The 17,719-nt window shown below is 39.5% G+C and overlaps 2 protein-coding genes across 3 annotated transcripts; both read left to right on the top strand.

The window, feature by feature from the left end:
- The first annotated feature begins 2,923 nt into the window (after positions 1-2,923).
- On the top strand, positions 2,924-5,612 carry znf706 (zinc finger protein 706). Of its 2 annotated transcripts, XR_011077426.1 has the most exons (4): positions 2,924-3,005; positions 4,327-4,472; positions 4,696-4,862; positions 5,017-5,612. XR_011077426.1 is itself a non-coding variant. In XM_068575607.1 (3 exons), exons 2-3 carry the CDS (start codon positions 4,338-4,340, stop codon positions 4,789-4,791), a joined length of 231 nt encoding a protein of 76 aa, XP_068431708.1. In that variant the 5' UTR covers positions 2,924-3,005; positions 4,327-4,337; the 3' UTR covers positions 4,792-5,612. The 2 variants fall into 2 exon arrangements, 1 of the variants encoding a protein (XP_068431708.1); XM_068575607.1 differs by having other exon boundaries at positions 4,696-5,612.
- Positions 5,613-8,620: 3,008 nt separating this feature from the next.
- ywhaz (tyrosine 3-monooxygenase/tryptophan 5-monooxygenase activation protein, zeta polypeptide) lies at positions 8,621-16,891 on the top strand. Its single transcript, XM_068575215.1, has 6 exons — positions 8,621-8,741; positions 10,589-10,902; positions 12,110-12,233; positions 14,139-14,299; positions 15,152-15,247; positions 15,397-16,891. The coding sequence occupies exons 2-6, from the start codon at positions 10,603-10,605 to the stop codon at positions 15,517-15,519; spliced, it is 804 nt and encodes a 267-aa protein (XP_068431316.1). The 5' UTR covers positions 8,621-8,741; positions 10,589-10,602; the 3' UTR covers positions 15,520-16,891.
- Positions 16,892-17,719: the final 828 nt, after the last annotated feature.

Here is a 17,719-nt window from a genome sequence, read left to right as displayed (position 1 = left end):
GTGTGTGTGTGTGTGTGTGTGTGTGTGTGTGTGTGTGTGTGTGTGTGTGTGTGATTCCCACTCTGTGAGAGAGGTGAAAGGTGTATCCTACATACCTGGAGTTTTTTTGCAGGGAGAAGCAGCTTGTCTGGACTTGGCCAGGATTAGGCGTCAGAGTCTACCTGTTTGAGCACAGAGACTCACAGCTGAGACAGACGGAGAGCTGTAGGGGGGGGGGGGGGGGTGTCGCCCTTGGACAACAGCGAGGAGAACATGGTGGGATGGAGGAAGAGGAGGATCACATGGCGAGGAAGGTGAGATGCACATTTAGGCACATTTAATCAGGTTCAATTAGTTAATTTCTTTAAATACATTTCAGAGCAGTCATATTGCACTCATCCCAAAGGGTCCCAAACAACATATGAGAGGTAATAAGAGGGGTAATAAAGAAATATATCTTAATTTGACACAAAGTTACTACTTTAGGCCTCTAAGAATTCTTCATCTGCAAAGATCTGAGAAGAAAAAATATCTGTTTTTGGTTTATCTGCTCATAACTCAAGAGGGGAAACAAATGCATCTAATAGAATGATTAATAGTTGAGTTGAATATGACTGACATAAGTATGTGTTTTTCAGCCCATGCTGAAATATGTATGTATGTATGGTTCAAACCTATTCTTCTCAGCACTAGCAACCATGTACTGTCTCATAAATCATAAATGCCAATTTCTACCACCATTAGGTCTGGTTTGAACTTATCCGCTTGTGTACAGCCCGACTGGTCTGGCAACATTGTGGCTTGTCACGGTGGTGCGGCGGCAGCAGCGGACTGTGGCAAAACCTGTTGGTTTGGAAAATAAAGAGAAAGCATGACGGAGGGAGCAGGGAGAGGAAGTTGCCGATGGGGAAGATGAAATCCAATTTCCTCTTCGCTCAACAGCCTCCAGAGATATAAGGAGGTCACACTGCCTCCCTGATAGACCCTGTTTCTCCCTCTTCTTGAAAGCCAGCTGACCCTGGTTATGTATGTGGTTGTGCAGTGAGAAACATAAACCAACGACTGAAGGAGATAACTTACAACAAAAGAATCCTTCAAAAAACAACTTGGCTGAGCCGAAAGACAACCACAAAACCCTTCTGGCGGGAGGAAGGGACCAAAATGGGGGGAAAAATCTCAGGCTGTCTGCGGCAAACCCCTGCTTATTCATACACACAATGGACAGCCATATACAATTCTCCTTCACTATTGAGAAGCTGACACCTGGAAGATTTGCTTTCACACAGGCCCTGAGGCTGGACAACCTCACCCCAAACCTAAGCTAGCAAGTCCCTGCACAACAACATCCAGTGGGGGGAAACTCATTTTCCCCTCCCTTTTTTCTTTTTACTTTTTGCCTCCTTCTGAAAGCATAATCACATCCTTCTCTCGTGAGAGATATCCCCCACCAGTCTTCACAAAAGATTGAAAGGATTGTCTCTCTTCTCTTAGGATGAAGGGGGGTGCAAGGCAAGGCTGCAGACTTTTCTCACAATGATACAATTTCTACAGGAGAGTCTTAACACCTCACTGTCTGGAAGATTTCCACCAGGAATGAGTGATAAAATGACACAAATATTTACTTTTTTAATAAAGAAAAATACATTAAAGCGACTACATTTTTTATTTTCTTTATTGGGCCTGCATGTGAGTCTTTGATTCCATCATGTGAAAGCTGGAGTTACAGTCTATTTACATATTAGCTGCATCCAGTCAAATACAGAGCAAAGGTAAATAGCTCCATTGTTCCTAAAACCAAAGTCACAGATAGAAAAGATTAACTATCTGATGCAGCCCCCATTTTGGTCTGTACACGTTGTGCTACATCTCCTCATACAAATATACATTTATCAATGCTGTTCAATTGTCAAGATTTTACTGGGCAATGCCTGCAGTAACTATTGTATTTGTTTGAGATTTTTAGAATGATAATTAAGCTAATCAAACAATAGACAACATTACTCGACTTGTCAGTATTGGTGTTAAAGCGTGTGTATACAAGTCGTGGATGCTGGTGGCACAGCAACTAATTTATGTCACACAATACACCTTTATACGCTGTTAACATACGGACCTGCCCCCTTGTGTTTCTCTGGGGTAACAGCACTTGCTAATCGCTTATGTTTTGAAATTGCAAAGAGTTTGGGTCCAGTGTACACGATAAACCAATAGATTGGAGGTGTTTAGCTCAGTAATAAAAACTAACAGTATCACGGAATGTGGTGCAGAAGGTTAAACAATTAGCAAATACTATGACAAACAAAGCGATATTGAGATCAAACACTGAACACATACAGATCTGTACTGCACTTTTCTCCATAAAACAACAAAAAAAATGTTTTTTTTCCTCTTTCTCAAATTTTCTTCTCATTGCAAGCCCAAAGAATTAGGTTGGGAATGGGTCTGCTATCTCCAAACTCTTCCAAACAACCAATGTAACATTACCAGGTGTCTGTCGCAAGTGCATTTCATGCAAATTATCATGCAATAATGAGGGCAAAAGTAGTAGCAGTGGATAAACCATAACTTTATCATGACACATTTAATTAAAATCATCTTATATATATTCTCTAAATTTCAGTTTATGTGGATATGTACCAAACAAACTCTGCCACGTGGGGGCAACATTGCCATCTGCGTCCGCACTGCCTACTTTCCCGGTGCATTCATGGGCCCTCTTATAATCGAAGACGTATCCCGAAGGAATTCCGTAGTTACTACTATGGGTTGATTACATTATTTCCTACAGTTGGAAAAAGCTCCATATCACAGCTGTAATACTGATATAATGCTGTTTTGAATTCTGACGCCATGTAAACTGGCTCATAACTCGGAATTTATTTGAATATGCCCTTTTTCATAATAAATGCATAATTTACGAGGGTCCTTAAATGCAACAGTAGTCTTCAGCAGTCTGGGAACTGATCAGCTGTCACACTTTTGTGTGTGTGCACCTATCAACCAACACGTATTGTTATTTTTAAGAGGTAAGAACTGTTGTTCTTTTAAACATTAGAAGCTGTAATATATCACTGATAATTTTCCTGGTTAACATCAACCACAAGCCGAAGGAGCTATTTAGTTTACGCTTAGTCGGCTGGCTAACGATACCGCTCAGGCTAGCATGTCGGCTAACGTTACAGATCGATTAATACAAACTGGCGTCATCTCGACCACACTGAGCCAGGTGCGTTGAGGTTAGCTAACTTTACCGGGTTGTCTCAATATTAGTCATTACATCGTATTCCTCAAGCTCCACGCACCCATTAAAACTGTTTTAAAATCGGCTAGGTAAGCTATGGTGTTGCCAAAATGTCCATACTGAGTGCTTGTCAGATTGTTCCCAAGCTTACCAACACGACGAGTTATCAATGAATGTATTGCTGACTAACAGCACACTATTTATAGGCTTTACTGCTAAGCAAGGGTCGATTACCAACTAACGAACTCGGCAATTACCCCACGTCTTGAGAGTATTTATGGGCCTGGACGTCCCAAATGTCATCCTCTCAATCACTTTGTACTACTAAAGTCAATTTACTGTTGGGGCCCATACCTAATTTTAACTTATTTTGTCCCTTTTGATTTGTGTTCTAGCCCCACAAATAGTATGTTTGTGTTCATAAGGGACATCATTGTCGTTATGGCCCTGCTCACATGCTTTACCTTCATCCACGTGAACATATCAGTCTTTTGGAAAGAGCCGCCCATGGAATCCAGATTTAAAATGCCTGTGAGGACGAGAACTTGTTTCCTTCACTGGTCCCACACTCTCAAAAATGTCAAGTAGCACAATCTGTCAAACCTGTCCTGCTTCAAGAAAAATATGTTGTCTTTCCTGATTAAAACCTGGAACCAGGTTTATATTTCAGTATTATCCAAATGACGTCCTGGTATTTTCCACTGTACGGTTTCCAGTTCCCGTTTATCTAAAGCTTTACCTTGTTCACTTTGTCTGACCCATTTGCTTGCTTTTTACAGTAGCTGCTTAAAAGAAAGGTGTTGGATTGGCCCTGCAAAAGACTGATAATATGGACAATACTGAGAGAATTGCCTGTCTTGCAGACAACAATTTGTGATGGACTCTCACCCATGCTTTATCTTTGCTATCACAGTAAACATGGTTTTATGCCATCCTTCTCTTTGGGCACTGTACACTAAAATAACTATTAATAGTATTTTCCTCACTGACTTGTTTATGGTAGATGTGTACCAACCAACAACAATTAAAAAGAAATGAGTTATTTCCACAACACTGATGTGTATCAGTAAACATTAAGTCAATTGTCCTTCCTTCGTCCCCTTTAGGCTTTGCCAGAATGGCTCGCGGGCATCAAAAGCTTCAGTCTCAGCAGAAAAACGCCAAGAAACAGGCGGAGATGAAAAAGGCCAAGGGTCATGATCAAAAAACGGCAGCCAAGGCAGCGCTAGTGTTTAGCTGCGCTGTGTGCCGGGTAAGTGTGATGTCCCAACTGTGACACCCCAAAAGCCACAACCGATGGGAAAAATAACTTTATTTTCCATTTAAATAGTTCATTCTGCTGGCGTTTGGTCACTTTTTTTAGATTTATATATTATCCTTGGATCACAAGAAGCTATATTTCCCAAAGAATAGGCCTCTACCATTTCCCTAAATTATAACATAATATTTGTTGGATGTATTATCCTTTCCTGCAGTCCCAGATGCCCGACCCAAAAACGTTCAAGCAACACTTCGAGAGCAAGCACCCGAAATCCCCTCTGCCTCCTGAGTTAGAGGGAGTGGAGGCATAAACGGTCACCCTGGATACAAACCGATTTCCTGCCCTGCACCAACTCTGCACTTGTCTCAGTCTGACAGCAATGTATGATTTCATGTAATTAACATGAAGCAGTAATCTTCATTTACATTACATTTAGACTTTAACAGGCCAGGTTGCCTTTGACACAAAGCTTCCTCTTTTCGCTTGTGTTTTAAATACATGCAAAACTAAACTTAAATCCTCGTTTTAATTGCAGGGCCACTGAAGACCTGTATGATTCAGGAACAATCCCAGTGGTGAATGATGATTTCTCTCCATTATGTGTATATCTTGCTGCTAACTCTCGTACCTCTCTAGCTGAACCTTTTGATGGGTAAATAACCATTTATGGAAAACCTGACACATGAGGTAAATGTATACGTCATCCTTAAACAAAGCATGGATTTTGCTTAAGTGGAGAATTTAGATTTTATATTTGTTGCAATCAAGACGATGACTAAAACATGTGTACTTTGACTATTAGATCAAAAAGGATGCTGTGACTTTTTTTTCATATTAGTGTTAAATATGGAATTATTCCACAGTGCTGTCTGCCATAGAATATTGCAATCTTTCATCTGGATAGTAATTTTCTTTTGGGTCACAAAAATGTGAAATGTTTCACCATTTCCATTACATAGGGAGTTATGTAAGTGAATAAACTTTAACAAGAGTGTGTCTGCAACATGTGTACGCTTGGAAAATTAATGCTTCAGTGATGTATTATAGCATTTTATTAAATTCTACTTTGTTGTATATCTTTGTTTCTCTACAAAGTGTTTCTTTTCATAAAATTACAACTTTTCTGCCTGAGGGTTTGTTAGGATGCATTTTTTCACTGCATTAGTGGACTAACATTTGGCTTTTCGCTGCTCTGCTTACATTTAGTTTGTCAACTGTCACTTGTAAAAGTTCAATAATTAATGAATATAGATGAATATTGATTTACACACTATTGTATTAATCAGTCAGAAGACTCAGACAGTAATTAGCAGCTGACTTGGATGTCATCCCAGGTGTCTGTTACTGACCGCTAATCTATGTATTTTTTAAAATCTTCAACTACTTTTTTTTATCTTAAATTGGACCTTGTGGTATGTCCTCGTCAGATTATGAAACAATTATATTTAAACTATTATGTGGACTACGGACACTATCAGATTGCAATACTTCATAGTTTAGTAAATTATGAATGAATGGACAATACTGTATTAACTTATTGAAGCTGATGCACGCTCTGACTCTTTTTAAAGATAAATGTGCACACTCATATATAGTTTAAGTGCATAAAATATCTACGTCCACTGGATTGAAATGGAGGCTCTGCCTTTTATTTACCTGTTTCCATAGTGAATTGTTGAATCATAGCTCAATTGATGGCTTTTATCATTCACTGTGTGCAAGCTTAACCCAGTGGGGAAAATGGAGCCCAGTTTCCTGTCTCAGGTTAGTCAACTCAGAGTTCAGGGTTTGACTCAGAGTTTGTTAAACCTGCTTTCTCATACAGGCCCTGGTATCAGCTGGACAAAGCACAATTTGATATTATCAGAAACAGTTTGGAAAAGGAAAATAAACAGCTCAAACTTAATAAATGGTCAAATCAAAGCGTCTTACATACAGGTGAATGAGAATATTATCGAAAAGTTCATTAATTTGAATAAAGTGAAACATATATTATATGGATTAATTACACAGGGTGATCTATATTTCAAGGGTTTATTTTTAATTTAGATGATTATGGCTTAGAGCGGATGAAAAACCCAAATTCCGTATCATAGAAAATGTGAACATTACATAAGACCAATTAAAACAAGGATTTTTAATACAAAAATGTATCCATGTACTGTATACAGTATTAATACATGGTCGGAGCTCCTTTTGTATCAATTACTGCCTTTGTGCGAGGTTACACATGGGAAACAAGACATTGACATGAACAAGAATACCAATCTAACGTGCATTGTCACAAAACAAATATATCAGATGTACCCGCTCAGCATCAGCCAAACTTCAGACAACAGGAAACGACTCAAACTGTTGCACTGTGTGTCTAATTAACAAAAACAATGAATCCTGTCTGAAACCATAAGTCACTCGACCAGCTGAAAATTATGTTGACTCTTTTTTGTCACAAAAAAAACATTAATTTCCTGAGGTCGCTTTTCTCCAGCTGTGACAGATGCGTCACTTTAGCTTAGTTCAGTGACTGAAGACAACAAAATGACCAAAGCACTGCATTCACTGGTGTTACCAGTTTGCCTTCAGTATCAATAATAAAAAAAAAAATCACAAAAGGGTTTTGTTTTCTGAGTATTCAGTAAACTAGAAAAATTAAGTCAGTGCTATGCTGCCTGTGTGTGTGTGCGTGTGTGTGTGTGTGTGTGTGTTTTTTTAAAATAGTTTGAGCAGCTAGACTTAATGAGTCATAGCCCACATTATTCCTCTGTCTCCCCACACACAACCAAACCTCCTCCTTTTCCATCTGTAAACTTGTGAAATAAAAAAACATGGTCTAAAACAGACAGACACACATACAAACACACATCAGCTAGAGTTCCTTTGTCTGTTTTGGCCCCTCTGTTTGGATTCAAGCAGATGGACTGACAGAAAAATGAAGACTTGATAGACATAAAAGTAATGAATTAGATTCATTAGTTAAAGGAATTAATTGGATTTCCATCGACTATACTGTAGATCATCTATTTCCAGAATTGTAGATCAGCTTGAAGAAATGAAAGCATGCTGCTTACAGATTGCCCTCACTCTGGTAAGCAGTGATAAGGACACACTTTATGTGATAGTATAGGTTCATAATGATCTCATTATGAACAGTGCATTTTTTCTGGAAAAAAACAACAACTCAGGGTTCTGAGACATACACATGTAGTAGAAATCCTTTGCAATATGCTGGCTTTTATCCAAACAACTCAAAACACCCAGACGTTAATTAACCGTTGGTTTAAACCTGATTATCTTTTTATACCTTAGATAGCTAAGCATGTATAGTTATGTGTTTAAATCTTGTCATTTTCTTCATTTTGTTTCTGGGGGTTGACCTTCCAAGCCCACTGTTTTTATTTTTCCTGAGGAGAACATTTCGGTATATGTTGCATCTGCCTCAACTATATAAGCTGTGATGTGTGAAGAAGTTAGAAAATAGTATTTATTTATTTTTATTTCTATGTTTTTTTTTGTATTTTGTAAGCCAATTGCAGGGACATGTCTCATGTGTGATACCAGATAGACTGATTAATGGCCAGTACATCAACTTGAAAAACAGGAATGGTTGGGGCGAGGCAATGCACTTCAGCATAAGATACAGTGTATTCATAGTAAAGCCTGTTTAAGCTCTTTGTCTAATGACAGCTTCCCTCAGTTTCAGCAGACACAATAAACATTCAATGTTTCTTTCTGAGACCCTGGCACAAGATACTGTTATCTGTCCCTGTTTTTAGACAAATATTGATATCTTCTACCAATTGAACTGGAAAAATTCGAACTCTTGTCGTCATTGCCTCGATAGAGTGTATTAACTAATGAGTCTTTACGGGCGTTTTTTTTGTTCTTTTTAACACATTCATACAATAAAACCAGTAAGAAAAAAAAATCATTTCAGATGTAGACAATAACCAAATAACAAGGGATATTGAAACAACTTCATAGAAACATGAAGACTGCGTTCCAAATGTATTGTTTACTTAATGTAATATCAAAAACTATATACTTGAAACGTTAGAGAAAAACACTAAAACTGTCCCGTTACCATGGCTTTAATTTTGCCTCTAAATATTGTTGCCCTAGCAACACAAGTCTGACGTCATCCGTCCCGACTCGACCCTGCTGCTGTTTCTTTGATTGGAGGGAAACCCCGTGGATGAGCGGGAGAGATCATCAGCTGTGCTGCCGGGTATCAGGAGCTACATCGTCCAACGACACTCACAGGTTAGTTCACATTTACAGTGATGATCGATGGTATTTTCGATGGAAAATCGTTACATTTGCTTCTTGTGCTGTGGGGAATCTTTGAATCCGGCTCGTATCGGTGCAACTGGGGCTGTAAGAGGAAACCAGTGATGCACTGCAGCTCAGTCATTGTTCGGCGCTTATCGTACTGAATGGGAAGCGTTACTTCACTTTAGCCCAGCTATTTCTTTTACACCCTGTGTCGAGAAGGCAGCGTTTGGGTGTAATGTCGCTGCATTCGCGTTTGTGAATGAAGCTGCCGAAAATGAACGCTTAATGCTCATAAAACCAACAGCTCTTGGTTGTTTTCCGGCGAGCGAAAAAGGGCGTTCACTTTGGACTGAACTAAGCTAACGCTAGCCTCCTTTAATTTAAACTGAGTCGGCGGTGCCATAATTGGTGCGTATCCATCCTTGTGCAGCGTTGTAAATCATGTATCGCTCTGCACAATGAAAATATTATGAGCAGATCATATAGGTCGGCCTGTGGCCAAGCCGCACACAGTACGAGCTCGGTGGGCAGGTGTGTGTGTGTGTGTGTGTGTGAGTGAGAGAGAGCCCGCGCGTGCGCATTTGTGACGTGAAACTGGGTGGCCGACATTCCTCTGAAGAATGCAGGTGTCTGCTTATTAGCAAATCTGACTCACTCGTCGTGAGTTTTTTTTTGAACCGCTGGTCTCATAGGTTTGGTGGTATTGCGTTTGTCCGAGCACCCAGTAAGTGAAGCAATCGTCGTCACATTAATGTCTAGTTTACGCAATGCAACAATACTGCAGCGATCCTGGCATGAACAAGCAACTTGTAATATTTCTTGGCTAAGAAGTAGCATACTTAGGAAAAAAAAGAAGCTAAAAAAGCTAAAGGTGCACTGGTTTCAGCGTCAGTAATGTGAGTGTCCTGCTTTTGTGTGTCATACAGAATGTTAACAAAATATGTTGGGGTTTTGGCCTCTTGGTCGGAAAACATGTAATTTCAAGAGGTCAGTTAAAATAGCATGTCTAGGAAATTGAATTCATTCTCTAAATTGCGAATTTTATTTTTCAGTATATTCACTTGCCTTGATTTAACATTTCCAGGCATAAACAATTAATCTAGAGAACTTCAAACTAAATAAAGCAACTAAAGAAAGGGATTGATAATGATAAGGATTGTTTGATGCAACCTTAATGGAACTTTTTGTTTTCAATATTGTGGCACTACTATGACCAAACTTCATGTGGAGTGTTGATTTATCATAATATTTGGTCAATTTCTATCGTGTAAAATCTCAGTACAAATAACCTTTTTCTTCTGTGCTGTTTCTAATAACTAAGATGCAAAGTCAATTTAATCACCAGTATGAATCAAGTCTGTGCCAGACTGAGTGCATATGAGCCAAACTGGTTGAAAACTAAAAAGCTGGTGTGCACACACCAAAGGCACAATTACTATTGAACAAAAATCCAAGCGATCATGGAAAATCATTTGATAAATAATGTGACACATGAACTTTTCCCCATGTAATCTAGTTAAATTGTCAAATGATTTGCTTATTGTGGACCGATTGCTGTTTTTTGTATGTTCACATGCATACTAGAAACCTGTTTTTTTCTCAGGAATGGGGTTACACAAGGAAGGACAATGTATGTGCACTGTAGTCCTCTTTTATTCAAGTTAAACTATCCCTCCCCCTTCCCCACCATGTTGCTCCTCTCTTTCTCTCCTTGTTCCTGCCCTCCCCCAACACTCTCTCCTATGTCTTCTTAATCCTTCTCCTGTCCCCTCTTGTTTTGTCCTTCCCGACCCCCCCCTCCCTCCACCTCTTCTACTCTGTCCTTCCTTCCTCAGCCCACACAGGAGCCATGGCAGAAACAACAAAGGAGGAGCAGATACAGAAAGCCAGACTGGCCGAGCAGGCTGAGCGCTATGATGACATGGCCGCAGCTATGAAGGCTGTCACGGAGGGGGACGCGGTACTTTCCAATGAGGAGCGCAACCTCCTCTCTGTTGCCTACAAGAACGTGGTTGGGGCTAGGAGGTCCTCATGGAGGGTGGTGTCCAGCATGCAGCTTAAGTCTGACGACGCCGTGAAGGGTGAAATGGCCAAAGAATACAAGGAGAAGATCGAAAAGGAGCTGAGGTTAATCTGCAAAGAAGTACTGGTAAGAAGTAGACAGTAAATGCTTTTCTCAAAGAAAGAATTCAAGTGCCATAAAGGAGATGGCTGTTTCCTAATGCGAACTGAAAGAATACAACCTGACGTAATCTGGGCAAGCAAGTATTTAAAAGGAGTACTGCATTGGGTTATTAAAATGTCAAGGATTCCTATGTGAGAATAAACAGTGCAAACTATATTGCAGTACAGCAGTGTATACCAATTACGTAGTGAGACTAAGAAGACATTCTAATTTGCAAGTTTGCAACTACCTAAACCACCTAACAATATATTTTTAAAGAGGTGCTGCGCGCACAAACATGTTTTTTAAGCGATTAACTAAATGATATGACGCGCATTAAAAACGTTATGAAAATATTATTTTCATGGGTTTAAAATGGCTCAACACGCCATGTACTGCCTTAAATCAACCCTGCACCTCACATGGCCAATGTTGACAGGTTGGGACTTATCTAGGTCTTTAAATGTTACTTTACCACTCTGACACGTTTATTTAAATGAATGAGCAGCATCTTAAAGTTAAGTACCCAATTATTAGTGTCATTTATGTGAGGTACAGTGTAAACCTTCAGTTAACGGGGAGAGCTACCAGAAACATGGTCGGTAGTGCAGTGTGTTCTGGATATGTCATATTTGGGGAGAAACGTGTGGGAATGTCTGGTACAGTGTTATGTCTTAGCATGCTGAAGCATTCCCAATATGACTGAGACAAGTTTAAACTTCATGTTTTAAATCATCCTACCATGTTGGCCAGAGATGGGAGGCTTCCTGCTCATACAGATGTTTGAATTTCAAACATTAGTATTCACATCATCAGTGTCACTATTGAATTTAAAAGCACAACTCCTGAGTGAGTTCCTGCATTATTTTTCACTTTTTAGAGAATTAACATAGATAAGGTCATAATAGAACATGTCTCAACAGATAATGCGATGAAAGACCAAAAAATTATGATGAAGGAATGTAGAAAATGAGCAGACAAAAACAGTGAGGTGGAGGTCATCCTTTTTTTTTTTTTTTTACAACTTTGCTTAATATTTCTTTTCTTAAAAGGTTCAGCCTGCACATTTTTAACACTTCTTCAAATACTGTTGTAAAGATTATTAGCTGACGTGTTACTGCTTGTGCAGTTGTGTGTTGAGTTTCAGTTGTGTCCGCATTTCCTCACTAACAATGCTCGGCATCATTTGCAGCTTCTGCTCGACAACCATCTCATTAAAAAAGCTGAGACTCCTGACAGCAAAGTATTTTACATGAAGATGAAAGGAGACTACTTCCGCTACCTGGCTGAGGTTGCTTCTGAAGCCACTAAGCAGGGTAAGTAAAGGAGACCTTTTGAGTCTCGTAACAATTAGTCATTTTGGAGTTTTGTTTTTGTCGTCATGCAAAAATATTAGTCTCTCAATTCTGTGTGTGTGTGTGTGATCCAGCATTGTTTCTATGGCAATGGGATTTTGCTGATCGTTGTAGGATGAGAGGATTGTGTTCTGATTAATTGTCCTTAAACTGTTCTTTTAGATGAGGCAATGCTCGCTTCAGGTGTTTGTGGCCAGAATACTGATACCCTCTCCATCCTTGATAAACAACTGTCAGCTGAAATGCAGGGGATCACTGCTGCCGAGTTGTCATGGCAACATTAGCAGCACCAGGGTGTTGGCTGCAACAGGTTGCAGATGGCGTATTTAGAGTTTCTTCATTGTTTTTATTTTCTTCTCCATTTCAGATTGTTTTTATGCGCCATATAGTGGCTGCTTTTCCTTATGCTTGCTTGTCTCCTCTTGTCCTGCCTGTGGGATATGTGAACAGGGAAGGCAATGCGCTTTCAAGAAAAGGAGTAATCTTTACCTTAGACACAAACTCACAGTTGGTTTAGAGGCCTGCTTTTACTTTGTCTATGTTATGAAAACTATCCTGCATTCACACACAGCTTTTGTGTCTTTCAATGTATAAACATGGATGTATGTATGTATTTATACACATATGTATTATAGTTTATTTCCAAAACGAAATTTTACTGAAAAGTGGTTGAACGCATCATAATGTAATTCAATGCTCCCTCTGTAGCATTAGCTGTATGCTCTTGTAAGGCCTAAGTTAGCCACCGGCTGCTCGTGTCTACTACCAAACACCTGCGCACTTCGAGCACTGACTTTCAGTGCTTAGGGCGCCACACTGACAACCAGCAGAATTCAGTGCGCTGAAACTACCCGGATGTCGCACTGCAAACGGTCAAAAAATGCTGTGTATAACGATGGACACTACTCGCACTAAACGGGCGCCATCTTGGCTACGTAGCGGAAGAGGAGGAGCCCTTTCCGATAGCTTTTCATTAATTTATATCCTCCTGCCGCGATTGTGGAGGTGTCGCACTTTCCACATGGGCTAAAGAAAAGGGTGCATAAGGGACAAAAATAGAGCAAGAAGTGCATTTAGTTTGTCAGGTTTAGTTTCGCGGGTATCGCGAGCAGATTTGCGGACGTCACTTCCGGCTTAATTTCGCGGGTGCCGCAAACAGATTTGCGTCAGTCACTTCCGCCAATTGGTTAACGTAAGTGTTCCATTTGATACAGCGCTTATCAGCGACAGAGTGCATGTTAGTGCACTGTGTTGGAGTGCACTGTATTGCAGTGTACTTCGTAAAGTGTTCGGTAGTTGACACGGCCTCTTCTGCGGATTTGTTGTTCACAATGTTGCATCGTCAGTGTTTAACCCCAGGAGTGCAGTACTGGTTTCCACATGTGCAGTAAAGGATTCCTTGTAAAGGATATGATAAATTATATAACGTGATATCAGATTGGTGCATAGTACTCATTGATACCTGATGCAGCATTTTAGACAGAGGGCTTTCCAACACTAGTATTGGGAATCTGATATTCTTTATTTTTGAGGAAAATAATCATATTGTCGCATTTCTTTCTCTATTTTTTTCTCTCAAATGATTAACTATTAAAGTAACTGTTAACTGCAGCCCTACTGCGTTGCCTGTGAGCACAAGCAAGGCTGGGATATAGTGTTTATAAAAGTAAAGCTGTATGCAGGCTGTTTCATTTAGGCTTTTGCTTCCTTTCATGATGTGTAAATATTGTAACTGGTGGTTGTAATTGCCATTAAAAAAAGTCTGAAATGTAAAAACATGTATCATTGTACACACAGTGCACAGAGAAGTGTACTTTTTGCATATGAGGAATCTGCTTCTTTATTGGTCTGTCTTTTTATGTGCAGACATCATCAACAGTTCACAAAGCTCCTACCAGGAGGCCTTGGAAATCAGCAAAGACATGCCAGCCACGCATCCCATCCGCCTAGGCCTCGCTCTTAACTTCTCCGTCTTCTACTACGAGATCGTGAACTCACCTGAAAAGGCCTGTAACCTGGCCAAGACGGTACGAACCGAACCATTTTCGTTTGGTTTACCATTGTGTTTACATGTGTTTTGTCCTAAAAAGATGAGTTCTAGATATGGGAAAAGTACAATATTATAACGTACTATAGATAACATTGGTCAGTAAGTCAATAAAAATTGAGTTTCCTTGAGTGAATATGTTCATTCTGCTGTTGTGACTGAGACTCCTGCTCCAGTCACTGTACCCTCCAGTCAGGGATGGGCATACTTTGAACAGGCCTTAAGATATAGTATTACTTTTACATAGAAATACCACAATCATTTTCAATTCTAGTTACTTAAAACATTAGAGATGGCTCGGTATAAGTGTCCAAGTAATGTAAAGGACTTTGGACGTAAGGGGTTCATTCGGTGAAAAGCCTTTTTTTGACTTTTTTGTCTGACTGTAAACAATGAAGCTACTGAAGTGCTGATTTGGTTATCTTTTGGATTGAGCCAGGCATGCTGTTTCTAGTCAATATGCGAGGCTAATCGACTGTTGTAGGTAGCTTTTATATTTAACATACACCCATTGAAGTCTCGGCAAGATGGCTATTGAGTGTATTTCCTAAAATGTCGAGCTATTTCTTGAATGGATACAACGTACTGTAAATTGGTCCTTCAAATGTTACTACGTTTTCATGTATTGTATAGTCTTTTTAATTGGAGTTCTTGACACTCGTTTGATACCTTGACAATTAAAACCCCTGCTCCAACATTATTATTTATTTTGGAATCTTAATTTTTGCACAGTATTTATTTTTAATCCATCTCATGTCTGTGAATGTACAATCCATGTCAAAGACTCGCACACTAGTTTTTGGAAGCGCTGATATCCGTCTGTCTTTTCCAGGCTTTTGATGATGCCATTACCATGCTGGACACACTCAACCACGAGTCCTACAAAGATAGCACCTTGATCATGCAACTGCTCCGTGACAATCTGACCGTGAGTATCGTGTCATGTCCCCTGTATGTCAGCTATGACTTTCTGCTGTCCCACATTTATGTACTAAACACGGGTAAGTGAACCGCTGTCCCTTCCACTGGGGATTCCCTATTTGTTTCCACTAATCCCAGTATCCCTGACTGTTTCAGCTGTGGATGTCAGACGCTCAGGGTGACTGTGAGGGAGAGGAGACGGAGCAGGAGCCGGAGGCGGAACAAGAAAAGGAGCAGGAGCCGCCGCAGGAGCCGGAGCCGGAAGCTGAGAAGAAATGAACTTCGACGAAAAAAAACAAGAAAAACACACATTTTTTACCTCTCACCAGCCTAAGTTGTGTGTGTGTGTGGTTGTGTGTGCACATACATGCACAGATATGTATGTTTACACTCCACTCACAATGTGTAAAGTACAGTATGTGTGTGTGTATGAATTGTATGAGCACCTCCACAGAGAAAAGAATGGAATAGATCTGTCTTTGTTTCTTTTGAACATTACTCATTGTGTCGACCAGTGGATTTTTTTTGTTTCTTGTCCATGATTTAGTCCAGATGAAATCCCTCCTTTTTAGATCCAAACCAGCCCCATGTTCTTGAACCTTATTCACTGTCGCTAACTGCTGCTGTTGCTGGAAAACTCAAACAAAAAAAAACTCTGTAATTTTGATAATTTATGTTTTTACTTTAACTGGACATCTACAATCTTTGTGACGCTTGAGTCTACAAAATCCTTGTAGCACGTAAACTGTAAAAAATGTAATTTTAAGAAATGGTCACAGTGGTCTAAATTCACTAAACTGTAGGCCTCATCACAACTGGCAGAATCAACCTTGGTAAAGATCTATTACCATATTGCTTGTACCCATCCTGCCCCGTCAATGTCCAGTGGAGCAGGTAGTGTTTTTATGGATGGTACATGTGTCATGGCTCAGTGGGTTCTGTGTGCATTTGGGCAAAGAAAATATTTTATTTTTTTTGTATGAATGGCCACTTTCAGAAACTGGTAGAACTTGGGTTGATCGTTTTGTTGAGAGGATTACATTCCATTTAACTGACATCTTTTCACTCTTGGTGAAATGTTTAGACTATAATTTCCTGCAATTTTCCACAACACATGACAAGGTATAGACGGCCTAAGATAAAGTGAACAACTTGACAAAATGGCTCGAAACTGTAACTTTTGATATTTTATCTTTTCAGCAGTGCAGAGGATACTTTTGCCATGTGCTTTTATGTGGCTTTCTACTCTTTTCTATTCAGGTGTTTTGTATTTTCTTTTTCTGTATTGTATTCCCTTTTGACTCCTGGAATGTATGTGGTTCTCATTAGTATGGTATGAGGGTTAGCCGAGCTTTGAAACTGGCAGGTTTTGCTTAGGATTTAGCTTGAACCAGGTGGTTTACAGTAACATTTACCTTTCATGAAAGTACATTGTGAGAATTCTAACTGAAACAATGCTAAATGTAAACCAATCATCAAAGTAACTTGGTAGAGAGCTATGTTATGACCATTTAGTAGTCACAGAGTAGTGCCAGTTTCTTCTAATTACAGTATCTTGATTTTAAAAGATGGGATGCAGGATTCAGAACACTTGAGTACGTTATTTGGTTATGTGCTTTTCATGTAAGTGGAATTAAAACATTAAACTCAAGTGTGCTGTGCTCAATTTGTTTGCTCGCTGTACATGATATTTTTACAACGTATTAATGCAGATGAGAAGTTGTGTCAGGCATTTGTTGGACACCAGCTCAGTTTGCTATGTTTTTCCAGCTGCTCATATGGAGATGTCCTCACAGTGATCGGAGAATCTACCCATGTTCAACCTAAGAAATGGCTGCTAGTGGCAGTCAAACACACAGCAAGAGCACCTTTCATTGAACAGCTGCCTGTTCATAGCTAAACCTTTGTTACCTCTAAATTTTACAGTTTCAACAGCAAAATACTTGTGGCACTTTGCTTTGCTTTCAGACCGTGACATGATAAAATACTCTTCATGCAAAAATATTTTCATTACCTCCATTATTTATGAAGTAAAAATTAAAATCAGTATATCATCTTTAAAGAGGCTGCCATGTTTCAGTTTAGTTTTGGATAGAAACTAGTGTTTCAACGAGAACACTGCCATCTACAGATCTGAATGGTTTAGGTTTGTGGTGCATTTAGATGTGTCATTTGATTCCAGACACAAACCTAGAAAAGATTAGTCTAACCATACTAAGACTACATCTTAAGAACAAATCAAAATCACATTAGAGGTGACGAGATGCAAAGTCTCTTGATTTGATACTTGCATAGATGTCAAACTAATCTGTCGTTACAGCATATAAGAACACGGATGTGAATATCTATTCATGAACGGTAGTGAGCGATCACATCCTACAACTTCAAGAGACCATTATACCATAGAGTGATATCTGTTTTGCCCTGATCAATGGCCTTTAAAGACAAGCATTAATCTAATGAAGTGTTTCACTCAGCA

Source organism: Clinocottus analis, unplaced genomic scaffold (genome assembly GCF_023055335.1).
Source record: "Clinocottus analis isolate CAN_PGR_092001 unplaced genomic scaffold, fCliAna1.0.p SCAF_14, whole genome shotgun sequence".
NCBI lineage: Eukaryota > Metazoa > Chordata > Actinopteri > Perciformes > Cottidae > Clinocottus > Clinocottus analis.
Note: the sequence above shows the minus strand (reverse complement) of the source record. Positions and strands in the feature narration are given on the sequence as shown.

Excerpts from the sequence above, each read along its gene's own strand:
- znf706 (XM_068575607.1), top strand. The coding sequence starts at position 4,338 with ATGGCTCGCGGGCATCAAAAGCTTCAGTCTCAGCAGAAAAACGCCAAG. Across the intron at positions 4,473-4,695 it reads TTAGCTGCGCTGTGTGCCGG|TCCCAGATGCCCGACCCAAA; the intron begins GTAAGTGTGATG and ends CCTTTCCTGCAG.
- ywhaz (XM_068575215.1), top strand. The coding sequence starts at position 10,603 with ATGGCAGAAACAACAAAGGAGGAGCAGATACAGAAAGCCAGACTGGCC. Across the intron at positions 10,903-12,109 it reads TAATCTGCAAAGAAGTACTG|CTTCTGCTCGACAACCATCT; the intron begins GTAAGAAGTAGA and ends CATCATTTGCAG. Across the intron at positions 15,248-15,396 it reads TGCTCCGTGACAATCTGACC|CTGTGGATGTCAGACGCTCA; the intron begins GTGAGTATCGTG and ends TGACTGTTTCAG.